Below are 16,459 nucleotides of genomic sequence, written 5' to 3' on the forward strand. Positions count from 1 at the left end.
TCTTGGATTGCCAGCCTCCAGAACTCCAGAACATTGAGGAATCAGTATTTGTTGTTTAATGTAACCAGACTGGTATTTTTGTTATAGTAACCTGAGGAGTCTAAGGCACCTCCGCTGAACATAGCTAGGTTGTGCTTGTTTCTTAGTTTTTATATTAATTGCCTTAATTAATTAATTGCTAATTATTTGAGAGAAAGAACACAAGCAGGGAGAGCACAGGCAGAGGCAGGGGGAGAAGCAGGCTCCCCACTGAGCAAGGAGCCTGATGCAGAGCTCGATCTCAGGACCCTGGGATCATGACCTGAGCAGAAGGCAGACTTCCAACTGACTGAGGCACCCAGGCACCTCAATAAATAAAAATTTTTTTAAAAATTTAAATTAAGTTTCACAAGATAGGAGAAATTATCCTGGATTAATCTAGGTCCCAATGTAATCACAAGAGTCCTTACAGGAGGGAAGTTAGACGTTAGAGAGGGGAGAAAATGCTAAATGGCTGGCTCTGAAGATGAGGGAAGGAAACCATGAGCCAAGGAATGGGTAGCTTCCTGAAACTGGAAAAGACAAGGAAACAAATCATTCCCAGAATGTTCTGAAGAAACTCAGCCTTATAAATCCCGTTTTAGGCTTCTGACCTCCAAAACTATAAAATATAAATTTGTTTTTCTTTAAGCCACTAAGTTTGTGCTAATTTGCCACACCACCAATAGAAAACTAATATAACAATACATTATAATAACTGTTTGATTAATATGGTTAAAAATGTGTTTATTGTAGGCAATTTAGAAAATACAGCAAAAAGGAAAAAAATTATTCAGAAGCTCATCATCAGGATAGCCTTTCTATATCAAAGGGTACTGTATTTTATTTTATTTCATTTCATTTAATTTTATATTTTACAGAGAGAGAGAGCACAAACAGAGGGAGCAGCAGGCAGAAGGAGAGGGAGAGGGGGATCCCTGGGTGGTGCAGCGGTTTAGCGCCTGCCTTTGGCCCAGGGCGCGATCTTGGAGACCCGGGATCGAGTCCCACGTCGGGCTCCTGGTGCATGGAGCCTGCTTCTCCCTCTGCCTGTGTCTCTGCCTCTCTCTCTCTCTGTCTCTGTGTGACTATCATAAATAAATAAAAAATTAAAAAAAAAAAAAAAAAAAAGAAGGAGAGGGAGAAGCAGGGAGCCAATGTGGGACTCGATCCTAGGACCCTGGGATCATGACCTCAGCCAAAGGCATAGGCTTAACCCAATTGAGCCACCCAGGCATCCTGAGGGTACTGTTTTTAATACCAGTAGAGTATATAGTCACAGAGAAAAACTCAACATTTTATTCAATTTCAATACAAATTTGTTGCATACCAATGGGATAAAAAATAAGAAAAAAAGATAGGGATGCCTGGGTGGCTCAGCAGTTGAGCATCTGCCTTTGACTCAGGTCGTGATCCCGGGTCTGGGGATCAAGTCCCGCGTCAAGCTCCCTGCAGGGAGCCTGCTTCTCCCTCTACCTCTGTCTCTGCCTCTCTGTGTGTGTCTCTCATGAATAAATAAAATCTTAAAAAAAAAAAAAAAAGACTACGGGGGCACTATAAACTTATTTATGAATGGATGTTTATCTATCTATTTTACCATGCTTCCTACCATGAGGACTAATGTTTATTATATTAGATCCTCTTTGCTTCTTCTATCTTTAGAATATATTGTTGCATATTGGAACTCTATTTCCAAGTGACAGAAAGCTAACTAAAAATATCTTAAGCAATAAAAGGGTATTTATTGGTTCATTTAACTGGTAAGGACAGAGTACAGCTAGGTGCAGGGTCAACTAAATCCAGGGATTCTGGGTCATCCTAATTGTTTTTCATCTCTCTTTTTCCTTTTCTGGCCTTATTCTCTCCTGCTATGGAGAGCCTTCCTCTGTACAACAGGAGCCAAGGCCAAGGCAGCTCCAGACTTAACATCAGCCCACTTTAGTATCTCGGAGGAAACAAGTATATCAGTATATACAATTCCAGAGAAGGGTTTTGGTTGATCTGGTTGGGATTTCATGTTCAGTCCTTGGACTCAGAGGTATGGCCAGGGGTTGGGGTCATGTGATTAGCCAGGCCTGGGGCGTGTACCTGACTGTGGTCTTGGTGGTAGATACTGTAGTTGGCAGTTGATTCAACTGGAGTGATAGTTTTCCCAAAGCAGGATGGGGATGGTTCTTCCACCAGCAGAAGGAGAGAAAGAAGTTAGGCAGATAAAAATGTTATCTATTATACTTTAAATCTTCCCTAGGTTAAAAGATAACCCATTTGATTCAGCTGGCCCAGTATGGTAAACAGTTCACCCACCTACCCACTTACTCCCCATGATGTTTTCTTTATAGAGAAAAGTATAATAGACATGTAATATTTATTATGCTATAATTTTAGTAGTGGAGAATGGGGATGTTTTTACAGATCTATTATATAGTTTAGGCTGGGAAATAGCCATAAAAGTTGAGAGATGAGAGATAAGTAATTTGTTATTAACAGTAGGTCAAGATCTGAAATTTCCTATATATGTTAGAGATTTTTAAATATATTCTACATGGGGCTCCTGGGTGGCTCAGTGGTTGAGCATTTGTCTTCAGCTCAGGTCCTGATCCTGGGTCTGGGGATCGAGTCTCGTATCAGGCCCCCTGCAAGGAGCCTGTTTCTCCCTCTGCCTATGTCTCTGCTTCTCTCTGTGTGTCTCTCATGAATAAATAAATAAAATCTTTTAAAAAATAAAAATTTAAAAAATAAATATATTCTACAGATTCAAGATTATTCCTCTAATGTCTGTCTTACTTGGATGGATTCCTATAAGTTTTCTGAGAGGAAAAGGGGATTAACTCAGAGCATACTGTTTCAGTGACTCATTGTAGCAGGAACTACTACTTGTCCCTCAAACATATGTTGTCCCTTTCTATGATAATGGAAGTTTTAGCTGGGCACATAGCTGCTTAGCCAAAGACTCATCTCCCCATTTCCCATCAAATCATGTGCATACCTCCACGTGACTAGGTTGTATTCAGTGAGATAGGGACAGTTGTGATGTATGCAACTTGCAAATCGTGCCCTTAATTTCCACATTCACCAACCAGGAACCTTACAGCTGGACAGTGATGACTTATCTAACATCACAACATCAATTACTGTCAAGCCAACATTGGAAGAAAGGGTGGCAGATAGAAAAGGGAAAAGGAGGTTACTGGGCTGATAACGATGTGAACCATATGCTTTGTATTTATTTTATGTAATGATTAAATAGCCTATGTTCAGTGGCTATAAATTTCCATTTTAATGAGATTTGGTTCCAACACAGCATTTTATATTCATTCCAATGAAATTTTACTGTACATTAAAGACCATTAATACCGATTGCAACATTTTGACTTAACTTCAGTTAAACTTTGGTTACACACACACACACACACACACACACACACAAAAACACTTTGGTTTCACAATGCTGATTCTGCACCATCACAAAAATATTAATTACAAGAGAATGTTGAATCAATTGAGAATAGAACAAAGTACACTAGTAATACTAGTTTATATACAATTTGCTACAATTAGAAATGCCCTTAAAATGGATATTAACAGGGACACCTGGGTGGCTCAGTTGGTTAAGAATTCGACTCTTGGTTAAGCGTCTGACTCTTGATCTTAGCTTGGATCTTGATCTCAGGATTGTGAGTTCAAGCCCTGCACTGGGCTCCACATTGAGCTTGGCGCCTGCTTTAAAAATAAAAAAAAAAAAGTACAATCGATATTCACATCTTGTTACAATGAAATTGTGTTCCTGTGAATACATAATCTTATTTCAGTTCTAAGGTGACTTAGAAGGGATCTTAGAAGGGACCCCAAATGTCCCATTGTATGTCAATAAGTGAAAAGAAATGTTTAAATATAATAAGAGGAGGAGAGGTGTTAACATCCTACTATAATTTTCTTTCTCCAGATGGTGAAAATTTTTGGCCAAGTAATGTGAGTATGGAGTTTAAGCTTACAGAATCAGGACACTTAAAAGCTCAGCTTCACCATACTTCAGTGTTCCCTACTCCTACTGTACAATCAAATTCTTGCAAAAAGGAAAGATGTGTGTCCAGCCTGGAAAATAGCTTTCTTAAACTGAATTCTGTTAATGACCGTGTATGTTAGGCTTTTGCTGATAATTATAATTAAATTTTAACCACTCACTAAAATGGCCCTAAGAACATCTACTTGGCCACACTTAAATGTCTTTTCCTTATTTTATGTCTTGTGCTTTTCACTAAGTTTGAAGATTCTCCCTTCAATCCAGATTTTGGTATTCTCTCCTAATTTTGTTGTTGTTATTGTTTTAAGATTTTATTTATTCATTCATGAGAAACACAGAGAGAGGCAGAGACACAGACAGAGGGAGAAGCAGACTCCCTGCAGGGAGCCTGATGTGGGACTTGATCCCAGGACCCCAGGATCACACCCTGAGCTAAAGGCAAAAAGAAACTGCCAATTTCTTTTCTAAAAAGAAACTGCCAATTTCTTGTAGTATTCTTGTTTGACCATAGAGGGCACAAGGTCATTAAAAAGTTAAATAAATTGCTCATGGAGCAATTCATAGTACCTGTCGGCTCTCTACTTCATGATGTGAGAAAATGGAGATAATTTACTCTGATGTTTTAAATACTGAAAATCCTGTTTTTTCCCCAGAGGTTAAATTTAATTTCAGATAGACTTTGCTTTCATTGTTCAAAATATAAAGGATACTCAACTCACCAGAAAAATAAAAAATGATGAACTTGACCTCCTAGACTGTCAGATTCACACTGGAGATCAACAAAGAAACAGTGCTACTGAATCTAAATTAGCAATTACTTTGCCACCATTAATCTCAATTTCTAACAAAAAATAATAAAAGATATTGATGTACTACATTTATTACAGTGATTTTGCATTATTTTGTTCTATAAAAAGATGCAAAAAATGCAGTGGCAGTATTACAGTAGCACAGGAAAAACAGATTAGAAAATTAGAAACTAGGGGATCCCTGGGTGGCGCAGTGGTTTGGCGCCTGCCTTTGGCCCAGGGCGCGATCCTGGAGACCCGGGATCGAATCCCACGTCGGGCTCCCGGAGCATGGAGCCTGTTTCTCTCTCTGCCTGTGTCTCTGCCTCTCTCTCTCTGTGTGACTATCATAAGTAAAAAAAAAAAAAAAAAAAAAAAAAAATTAGAAACTAGTAGCATAAAATGATGAAAATTGTAGGATAACTAAAAGAAACTTTTATCATGGGCAACAATACAAATTCCTGGTATTCTTCTAAATGTGCTGAATTTAATCAAATATAAAAAGAAATCTTAGGGGTGCCTGACTGGCTCAGTCTGTGGAGCATGAAACTCTTGATCTCAGGGCTGTGAGTTTGAGCCCCCTCTTGGGTATAGATATTACTTAAAACCTTAAAAAAAAAGAAAGGGGGAAAAAAGGTGGGGGGGGGTTAAATAAATAAATAAATAAATAAATAAATAAATAAATAAGAAAGGGGGCAGCCCTGGTGGCTCAGTGGTTAAGTGCCGCCTTCGGCCCAGGGCCTGATCCTGGAGTCCCAGGATCCGAATTCCACATCAGGCTCCCCTGCAGGGAGCCTGCCTCTCCTTCTGCCTGGGTCTCTGCCTCTCTGTGTCTCTCATGAATAAATAAATAAAATCTTTTAAAAAAAAATTAGAATGACCATGTTTTGTTGCCCATTCATATTCCAACTTTTGAATTTCTGAACTTTGTTCATAGTGCTTTTAAACTCAGGGAGAGTAATGCACTCAGCTGAGAGACATCTGGTAGTATAATGGTTGGTGAGTTTTTAGAAAGTGGTGCTAAGCACAAGATATTTTGGAACATTGCAACAATAAAACATCAAATGGTGTCACAATTTCTTTGTGACCTGAAAAAGCACTTTTAAAAATTTCCAGCTATGGACTGACCACTTCTGCACAACACCTGTGACCTCCAGGTGTATTGCTATACAAGGCACCCTGCAATGTGCTCCATTAGCCAAGAGTATATCCTGCCAAGACATGGTTACCACTAACTCATTTCATTTTGATTGGTATTCATTATTTATGCTTAGCTGTTTGTGGCTGTACTCTCCTCACAAACTGCACTGACATATATTGCCAAAGAGGTATGTGATCTTAGATATTGCAAGTTTTATAAAAGGTAGATCTTAGTGTCCTAAACTGTAAACGTCAAAGTTATTGAGGAAAACTGCTCAAACCAAAATCTGGGTTTATAATTTTTTTACACTTAGATTGTTAAGCAGCACAGATGAAAAGTGTGAAAATATAATTATCCTGTGTGTTGCAGTTCAGTTCCCCAGGAAAAAAAAAATCTGAGATGGAAATTAGCATGCAGAAAGTTTAGCCGGAAGTGTTCTTGGCATCAGCACCTGCAGGAGAAAGAAAGAAGGAGGATTAGGCAAGAGTTGAACTGTGATGTGGCAACAAAAGCCTCAGTTAATCCCTACTGGAAGCTCTGGAGCTCAGATAACACTTTTGAGTCTTTCTGCACCGGGGTGAGGTGGATGGGCCTTTGTAAACCTCATCAGCCAGTTATTGAACGTGGGCTGCTTCTGGTGAAGTGGCATGCCATTGGAGAAGGTAGCTCTCCTCAGCCAAGGGCAAGTTTCAGAGAGGAACTTAGCTGAGAGTTGCTTGCTAGCTGTCTACTGTCCCAGAAGCTGGAGTGAATCAGACCTACAGGGGGGTGATCTGGGCAGCACACTGCAGCATCCACAACAGTGTGAGATTGGTGATGGGAAGAAGTGTAATAGTGGCAGACATTTTGTGTAGTAAAAAGAGCTGAGATCAAATTACCTACATCCTGTACCTTAAATATGTCACAACCCTGCCCAAGAATCTACGATAGCTCCCTACTGCCTCCATTCAGTTCTAAACCCCATTCTCTGGTTTATAAGAACCACCACAATCCGCCTTACCCTAACTATCCAAACTTCTACTCCTCATGTGTTCCCAGCTGAGATCTTCAAGTGCTGTGAAGTCAGTGGACTCACTTCTTTGTTTCTGCCCATACTCTTCTCTCCCCTACCTAAATTCAGTAAGCCTCCATATACATATTATGGTAGTCTCTTCCCTCTCTGGGTTTGCAGCGCACAGCCTATGCCACAAATTCCCCCCCCCCTTAATAATAAATGATCTCTATCTCCAGTAGTTTTCGGTGTGTGTTGAGGGGAGGTAGGGGCAGGCATAGGATCCACAGTAGATTGAAAGATCCTCCACAGCAAGGTTTGTGCCTTGTTATCTTCCCATATCATCTACCAGGTTAGTTGGCCTATGATTAGACATTGAATAGATTCAGAGGTTAGAGAAGAAAGAGGCTTCAGGGACCACTTAGTCCAGCCTAATTTTACAGATGGTTTAACAGAGGCTCAGAAAGATTAAGTTGCAATCCTCCTCTGAACTCCCACATTACTTTGTATTTTGTAATGGTATTTAATGCTTTCTATTTTTTACATTAATTATCTTCTTACCTGTTCTACCAGTCTTTATCTATATCTTTATGAGCTTTTTCTCCCTGCCTTACTTACATGCTGGTGTTCCCTAAGGGTCTGTTGGGCTCTTTTACCTGAACCATCCATTCCCATAGGCATCAATTACCACCAATAAATTGAATGACTCACTGATTCGTAATCTTTAGCTGTGTGACTCTACCCCAGTAAGCCTTAGAAAACTCCACTGGATGCTCTACAAGATTCTCATACCCAACTTGTCGTCCGTACCTCCCTGATCCTTGTATCCGACTAACCACCAAATTCTATTCATTTACTTTGGAAATGTCACACAAATCCCAACCCCCTCTGCATTCACTGCCACATGTCATGAATTCAGGTCTTCCTTATCTCTGAATACTAGGAGCATCCCTTTCCCTGTTCTCTGTATAACCATTCTTTTCCTACTACTTCACCCTCAAAGCTGCTACCAAAGTAATCCTCCAAACTTGACCTAATATGTCACTCCTTTCTAAATCTTCTTTAAATTTTCCTTTAAAAATCTTCATTGGTGGGGTGCCTGGGTGGCTCATTCAGCTAAGATTCTGACTCTTGATACCAGCTGAGGTCATGATCTCAGGGTAGTAAGATGGAGCCCTACATTGGGCTATGTGCTGGGCTTTGGAGCCTGCTTGGGATTCTCTCTCTCTCTCCCTCTGCCAATACACACCCTAAAATAAAATGTTCATTGGCTCTTTGTAACCTATAATTAAAAGCTAAACTTCTTTTTTTTTTTTAAAGATTTTATTTATTCATAGACACAGAGAGAGAGGGGCAGAGACACAGAGGGAGAAGCAGGCTCCACACAGGAAGCCCGATGTGGGACTGGATCCTGGGTCTTCAGGATCACATCCCAGGCTGCAGGCGGCGCCAAATCGCTGCGCCACTGGGGCTGCCCAAAAGCTAAACTTCTTAACAAAGCATACAAAGCTTTTCAAAGAAAGGCAGTGAGCAAATATCCAGGAGTAAATTTTGATTATGACTTAGAGCTATGGGACCTCAGGCAAGTTTACATATTCTTTCTCTCTATGTCCCATGTGAAAAATATGCAGTATCTGATAAGATTGTTGTAAGGAATGCATAAATTGATAATATTAAGTGCATAGAACAGTGCCGGGTGTGTATTAAATTCTGCTATTATTTCTAAATCTAAGACAAGGTATCTTTTCAGTCTCATCTGGCAGTTCATTATTTGAACCCAATTCTCAAGCCATAGTAAATTTTCATATTTAAACCAACTATGACATACCTTTTCATTATTTTGTCCCTTTTTATACACTTTTTCCTCAAAATAGTTTCCCAACTTTGCTCCTAATGAATTTAGTGCTCGTCCTTCAAGAAACAGGTAAGGGTCATAGCCTCCTTAGACTATAAGACTTCCTTGCTACCCTTATCCGTGAGGCACTTATAGTCTTCTTTATCAATGTTCTCTAAGTTGTAAACATACTTTTATGTTTACTTATCACACATTATATTATATTAATGCTACTTTTTTGTTAGTCCTCTGAACCAGGATATGAGTTTCCAGAGGCCATGTCTTAATTTTTGTGTCACTGATGCCTTGTACAGCTCCTAATATATATTGGGCACTCAAGAACTGTTTATTAAAATGAACTATGGGGCAGCCTGGGTGGCTCAGCAGTTTGGCGCCTCCTGCAACCCAGAACATGAGCCTGGAGACTCAGGATCGAGTCCCATGTCGGGCTCCCTGCATGGAGCCTGCTTCTCCCTCTGCCTGTGTCTCTGCTTCTCTCTCTCTCTCTCTCTCTCTGTCTCTCATGAATAAATATATAAAATCTTTAAAAAAAAGAGTTTAAAAAAATAAAAACTAAAGTGAACTATGTTTTTTAAAAAAGAATTGGGGGCACCTGGGTGGCTCATTTGGTGGAGCATACAACCCTTGATATTGGGGTTGTGAATTTGAGCCCCATGTGGAGTGTAGGGATTACTTTATTTATTTATTTATGTATTTATGTATTTATTTATTTAAAGATTTTATTTATTTCTCCATGGGAGACACACACACACACACACACAGAGAGAGAGAGAGAGAGAGAGAGAGAGAGGCAGAGACCCAGGAGGAGGGAGAAGCAGGCTCCATGCTGGGAGCCCGACGTGGGACTCGATCCTGGAACTCCAGGATCGCGCCCTGGGCCAAAGGCAGGCGCCAAACCACTGAGCCACCCAGGGATCCCCTTAAGATTTTTTTTTTTAAGTAAACTCTACACCCAACATCATGCTCAAACTCATCACCCCCTATCAACTGAACCAGCCAGTTGCTCTGAGTCTTCTCCAGTCTTTTCTGGTCCTGTACCTTTCCCTGGGCATTCAAAATGACTTTATAAATTCCCTCATATATGTATTTACTTTGGAACGTCCTAGTCCTTAAATGTCTTCAAGTGTCCTAGTGTGGCTCCTAAAAGAGGGGGAAAAATAGAGTTTAAAAAGAAAGAAAAAGGCATCAGCCCTTTAAATCCTCTGGAAGTCCCTTTTTCTTCTTCTTCTTCTTCTTTTTTTTTTTTTTTTTTTTTTTAAGATTTTATTTTTTTATTCATGAGAGACACACAGAGGCAGAGACACAGGCAGAGGGAGAAGCAGGCCCCATGCAGGGAGCCCAATGTGGTACTTGATCCCAGGACTCCAGGATTATGCCCTGGGCCAAAGGCAGGCACTAAACCACTGAGTCACCCAGGGATCCCTGGAAGTCCCTTCAGCTAGAGCTAGAAGAGTGTATAACTGTGCTGGGGAGGGTACAGTAAAGTCTGCCTAAATCTGTGTCTGCACCTTGATGATTAGAACCAATAATCATTGATCAGAACACAGATCCCCCACAGATTATTAGGGGACATGGTCTCTATTGCCTACCCTGGTTTCCACAGGCTGCCTACAAGCTGCTCCTGGAATGTATGTACACTTGCCTGTAATAGGGCTGGGATGTAAGGCATAAGTAGCTGCTACTTAGCTTGGAGCTTAAATTGACCAAAGTTAACCACAATCTACTTCCAAGACTTCCCCTGGAAGTTGCAAGCCTTGAGATAGACTCCAGAGTTCCAAAATAGCTACACCAGACAGATTTTGCCTGCCTCTTTCTCAGAAAGAGAAGAAATGGTTAAATGAGGCTGTCAAGGAGGATCATGTGCAGTCGACGTAGGGACAGATTCCTGGTGCTTTGTACTCTGCCATCTTCCCAGAAACCTCCTTCTAATGCATCACTTTCATTCAATCAGATTGATCAATACAAAAGTAATTGATAATGCTCAGTGTTGCGGAAAATTGGGGGGAAAAGGAACTTTCAGAATATTGAGGGTAAGAATAGAGAAAAAAAGTGCTATAAATTGCTACAGCCTTTTGACAAAGCAATTTTTTAAATTTCTTTTTTTTTAATATGATCTCTACATACAACAAGGGGCTCGAAAGCACAACCCTGAGATCAAGAGTTATGTGCTCTATCAACTGAGCCAGCCAAAGACCCCCAAGAAGGCAATTTGATAATACCTATAACCATTTTTTGAATTCACATACTCTTTGATCCAAGAGTGAACTCCATAGGTTTATTTGCACAAAAACCCAATGATACATGTGCATTGATGTTCATAGTATTGTTTGTAACAGTGGAAAACTGGCAACATCCTAAATGAGTGTTAATGGAGAACTGGTTAAACTATAGAACATCCATACTGTGAAATACTTACAACTGTTAAAAAATAATGAACACACAAAATATTTAGTAACTACAAAGAACAATGAAAAGTTATTTTATAGACTGTCCTGCACTTGGGACAATCAGCCCGCAGTTGTCTGATTTTTGTTTTAAGATTTAATTTATTTATTCATGAGAGACACACACAGAGATGCAGAGACATAGGCAGAGGGAGAGGCAGGCTCCTTGCAGGGAGCCCGATGTGGGACTCGATCCCAGGACACTGGGATCACGCCCTGAGCCAAAGGCAGATGCTCAACTGCTGAGCCACCCAGGCGTCCCTGTCTGATGTGTTTTATGATTACTGAGATTCTGCATTTTTGGGAAGAATACCACAAGGTAATGTGCCCTTCTCAATGTATCACGTCTGGGATACAACATGATTTTACTGTATCTTACTGGTGATGTTTACCTTGATCACTTGGTGTCCACTAGTATTCTCTACTATAAAGTATTTGTTTCATAAGAGGATAAAAATCTCTGGGGAAGAGATTTCCCAAAAATGCCTGGGAATTAGTTACAAATACATAAGAAAATACAGGGCAGCCCGGGTGGCTCAGCGGTTTAGTGCGGCCTTCGGCCCAGGGCCTAATCCTGGAGACCTGGGATCGGGTCCCGTGTTGGGCTCCCTGCATGGAGCCTGCTTCTCCCTCTGCCTGTGTCTCTGCCTCTCTCTCTCTCTGTGTATCTCTCATGAATGAATAAATAAAATCTTAAAAAAAAACATAAGAAAATACATATATGTTAATATGAACACATTATGTTCATGTTAATATGAACATAAAACTATAACTTAAATATTTGTAATCCACAAGAGCTATGGTTTTTAATAAGCTATGTCTTTCAGCACCATTTACCAACATTAAAAAAATATGGGTCTCTGTACAGTTTAAGGGAATGTGATGATTCTTTTATCATTGTGATAAGTTGTATTTTCTAAATTATTTTTTTTAAAGATTTTATTTATTTAAGACAGAGAGAGAGAACAAATGGGGGTACGGGTCAGAAGGAGATGGAGAAAAAAGAAGGAGATGGAGAAGCATACTCCCCACTGAGCAGGGAGCCTTCATCAGGTTCCCTGCTCAGTGGAAAGCCTGCTTCTTCCTCTCCCTCTGCTGCTCCTGTGCTTGTGCTCTTTCACTCTCTCTGTCAAGTAAATGAATACAATCTAATAAAAAAAAAAAAAAGAAAGAAAGAAATTGGATCTAGAGAGAAAAAAGTGAGACAGGAGGAAGAGAATACAAGCTCATGTTGTGCAAGGCAGGGAGGTAATAGATATTGCTTACACAAAGAAGGAAAAAATATCATATAAAGGTGTAATTATAATCATGAGAAAAATAAAACAGAGCATTTTAAAAAATGTTTTTTCTTAAGTGACCTTCACACCCAAGTGGAGCTCAAACTTGTGACTCCAAGATCAAGAGTCACATGCTCTACCTACTGAGCCAGGTGCTCCAAACAGTGTTTTTTTTTTTTTTTTTAGATTTTTAATTTATTTATTCATGATAGAGAGAGAGAGAGAGAGAGGCAGAGATACAGGTAGAGGGAGAAGCAGGCTCCATGCAGGGAGCCCGACATGGAACTCGATCCCAGGTCTCCAGGATCAGGCTCTGAGCCAAAGGCAGATGCTCAACCGCTGAGCCACCCAGGTGCCCTTTAAAGATTTTATTTTGAGGACAGCCCGGGTGGCGCAGCGGTTTAGCGCTGCCTTCAGCCCAGGATGTGATCCTGGAGACCAAGGATCGAGTTCCATGTCAGGCTCCCTGCATGGAGTCTGCTCCTCCCTCTGCCTGTGTCTCTGCCTCTCTCTCTATCCTCTCTGTGTTTCTCATGAATAAATAAATAAAATCTTAAAAAAAAAAAAAAAAGATTTTATTTTGAGGTAATTTCCACACCCAATGTGGGACTCAATCCCCATGTTGGGCATAGAGTTTACTAAGAAAATAAATAAACTTTAAAAACACAAGCTTGTTATGCTCTAAATTATACCCATATGTCTTATTCATTTTATAACTGGAAGTTTGTACCTTTTGATTCCCTTCACTCATTTGCCCAAACTCCTGCATCTAGCAATGGACGATCTATTTTTTCTTTTGTATATGTGAGCTTAGACTATTTTTTATTCCACATATAAGTGAGATCATGTATTATTTGTCTTTCTCTGATTTATTTCACTTAGCATAATATGCTTGAGGTCCATTCTTGCAAATGTCAAGCTTTCATTCTTTTTTTATAGCTGAGTAATACTCCATTGTACATATCTACCACCTTTTCTTTGTCTATTCTTTCATCCCACTGACAGATACTTAGGTTGTTTCCATATCTTGACTATTATAAGTAGTGCTGCAGGGGATTCCTGGGTGATTCAACGGTTTGGCCCCTGCCTTTGGCCCAGGGCATGATCCTGGAGTCCTGGGATCAAGTCCCACATCAGGCTCCCTGCATGGAGCCTGCTTCTCCCTCTGCCTATGTCTCTGCCTCTCCCTCTGTGTATCTCTCATGAATAAATAAATAAAATCTTTAAAAATATATATAAATAGTGCTGCAGTTGACATGGAGGTGCAAATATCTTTGCACGTCAGCCCTCACTGCTATAATGTAATACCATAGACTGAGTGGCTTAATGGGAATTTATTTTCACAGTTTTGGAGGCTAGGGTGTCAAGATCAAGATCCCACCCAATTGAGTTCCTGGTGAGAGCTCTCCTCTTGGCTTACAGAGGGCCACCTTCTTGCTGTGTTCTCTCTTAGCACAGAGAGAGAGGAAGCAAGCTTTCTGATATCTCTTTTTAGAAGGGCACTAATCCCACAATGATGACTTCAACTTCATGAACTTATCTAAACCTAATTAGCTCCCAAAAGCCCCACTTCCAAATACCATCACATTGCAGATTAGGGTTTCAACTTACGAATTTTGGTCAGATACCATTCAGTTCCCAGCACCAGTGATCACACTTAGCACCCCCACAGTTAGACAACCTGACATTGCCCTCTGATATATCCCCTCTGATGTTATACAAAACATTTAGGAGCTACGAGAGAAAAAAGCCCTGCTCATACCTTGACTGTAGCCAAGGGAGACCCATTTCAGACTTCTCACCTCCCCAATTGTAAGAGAACACATCTGTGTTAAGTCACTAAGTCTGTGGTTGTCACAACAGTAGTTGGAAACTGTTACAGGCATTTCCTGGAAGTAGTAAATATTTATATACCATATTAACTGAGATATAAATCACACTAAGATTTTAGAAGGTTTTTAAACATAGGGGTGCCTGGCTGGCCCACTTGGAACATATGATCTTGATCTCAGTGTTATGAGTTTGAGCCCCACATTGGATGTAGAGATTACTTAAAAATAAAATCTTGAAAAAAAAAAAAGATCTTAAACACAAAACAATAAGAATTTTGGGGTTATTCCTAACTTATTAAGAAAATTCTGTTACCAAAATACCATCCTTCCCAAGCCCTCTAATAAATTAAATTTCTGCTGAATTCTATTTAAGAATGAAAGTGTAGTTGTATGTTAAAAAAAAAAATCACTTCCTTAATTTTTATTTCGTTATGTTTAGATTTGGGTGTCCTAGGCTTGATGTTCTGACTTCTCCATTCTTCTCCCCAAAATTTCCCATAGCAAAGACAATTCAATGTATTTACTAGACCAGTTCATTTTCCTCTTGAGAACACAGAAAAGTTACAGGTCCCAGTTGATCTTTCAGTTAAGTGGGGCGATGTGACCAGTTCTGCCCCCATGGGAACCAGGCAGGGGTGATATTTGGGCCTCCATGCACAAGCCCACTCATCTGTCTCTCCCTTGTCAGTGGTCTTAAAGACCATCTGTTGATCACTCCCACAGAAATCAGCCTAAATGTAACCCCATCTCCTACTTGCCTACTCCTGCACTGTATTGAGATATGAAAGAGGAGAAAACATTTTTCTTGAGTTGAGCTACTGGAATTTTGGGGATTGTTATAGCAGTTAGCCTACTCTAGTGTATATTCTAATATTTTGTTAAATTCTTTTAAAGTATACTACATGTACATATGTATCTGTACCTATATGTGTATATAACTTTGACATATGATTTTTACATTAGTTAAAACTACAGTTATGGAGGACACCTTGGTGGCTCAGTGGTTGAATGTCTGCCTTTGGCTCAGGTCATGATCCCAGGGTTCTGAGATCGAGTCCCACATCAGGCTCCTGCAGGAAGCCTGCTTCTCCCTCTGCCTATGTCTCTACCCCTTTCTCTGTGTCTCTCATGAGTAAATAAATAAAATCTTTTTCAAAAAGTACACTTATGGGCATTAAGGAGAGTGATGAGCACCAGGTGTTCTATGTACATTTTAATCACTAAATTCTACACCTTAAACTAATATTACACTGCTAACTGAAATTTAAATAAGACTGAAATTTAAATAAAAACTTGAAAGAAAAAAAAAACTACAGTTAGCTGTGCATTACCAGAAAGCTTTCATTTTATTAAAAAAGATTTATTTATTTATTTGAGAGAGAGAAAGCACATGTGCAAGTTGGGGGAAGGGCAGAGGGAGAGAATCTTCAGACAGATTCCCTGCTGAGCGTGGAGCCCCACGTGGGATCCCACAATCCATGAGATCCTGACCTGAGCCAAGACCGAGTCTGAAGCTCAACTACTGAGCCACCGAGGCCCCCCGACCAGAGAGCTTTCTTAAACAAGAAAAAGATTTGCTTTACATGTCTATTGGTAGGTAGGACCAGGGCTGGTATTGGAAATTTAAAGATGTCATCAAAGAACCAGTCTTCTTCTGTCTTCCTATTCTGCTTTCTTGCTAATGGTTGCTCAGCAACAAATATTTTATACATTCTAAGCAGGAAGGAGGAAAAGGAAGAAGTAGCAGCAGACTTCTACTTAAATATCATTAACCAGAATCGAGTCACATGATCACAATTAGCAACAAGATGGCCTGGGAGCATAGGTTTTTATTAGAATAAGCAAGCAAAATATGTTGGAATGAAGGCTGAGTGAGCCAATCTACTGTATCTGTTATTACTTCCTTTTTAGATTTTAACATAAGTAAACAAACAAGAACCTAAAGAGCTAACAATAGAATTTTCCAAGCTGTTAAAGTAGCTGTAATAAAATCTGTAAAGCTGAAGCAGATGAAGAGAAAATTTAGTGGATTATATTATACTATAAAATAGGTACCAGGCAGCTGAGCTGGGGTGGCTCAGCGGTTTAGCGC

The 16,459-nt window shown here is 39.9% G+C and overlaps 1 protein-coding gene and 1 long non-coding RNA gene across 2 annotated transcripts in view; one reads left to right on the top strand and one right to left on the bottom strand.

The window, feature by feature from the left end:
• Nucleotides 1–4,233, top strand: part of BCAS2 (BCAS2 pre-mRNA processing factor) — a 24,630-nt gene extending 20,397 nt beyond the window's left edge. The window contains exon 7 of the mRNA XM_077842784.1: nt 3,962–4,233. Coding sequence (XP_077698910.1) covers nt 3,962–3,968 — 7 coding nt within the window. The 3' untranslated portion in view covers nt 3,969–4,233. The remainder of the gene's footprint in view (nt 1–3,961) is intronic.
• On the bottom strand, nt 3,607–16,057 carry LOC144280591 (uncharacterized). Its single transcript, XR_013349014.1, has 3 exons — nt 15,951–16,057; nt 6,276–6,419; nt 3,607–3,738 (listed from the first exon to the last, which is right to left on the bottom strand). It is a non-coding gene; the product is annotated as an uncharacterized LOC144280591 (long non-coding RNA).
• Nucleotides 16,058–16,459: the final 402 nt, after the last annotated feature.

Source organism: Canis aureus, chromosome 12, assembly GCF_053574225.1.
Source record: "Canis aureus isolate CA01 chromosome 12, VMU_Caureus_v.1.0, whole genome shotgun sequence".
Lineage (NCBI taxonomy): Eukaryota > Metazoa > Chordata > Mammalia > Carnivora > Canidae > Canis > Canis aureus.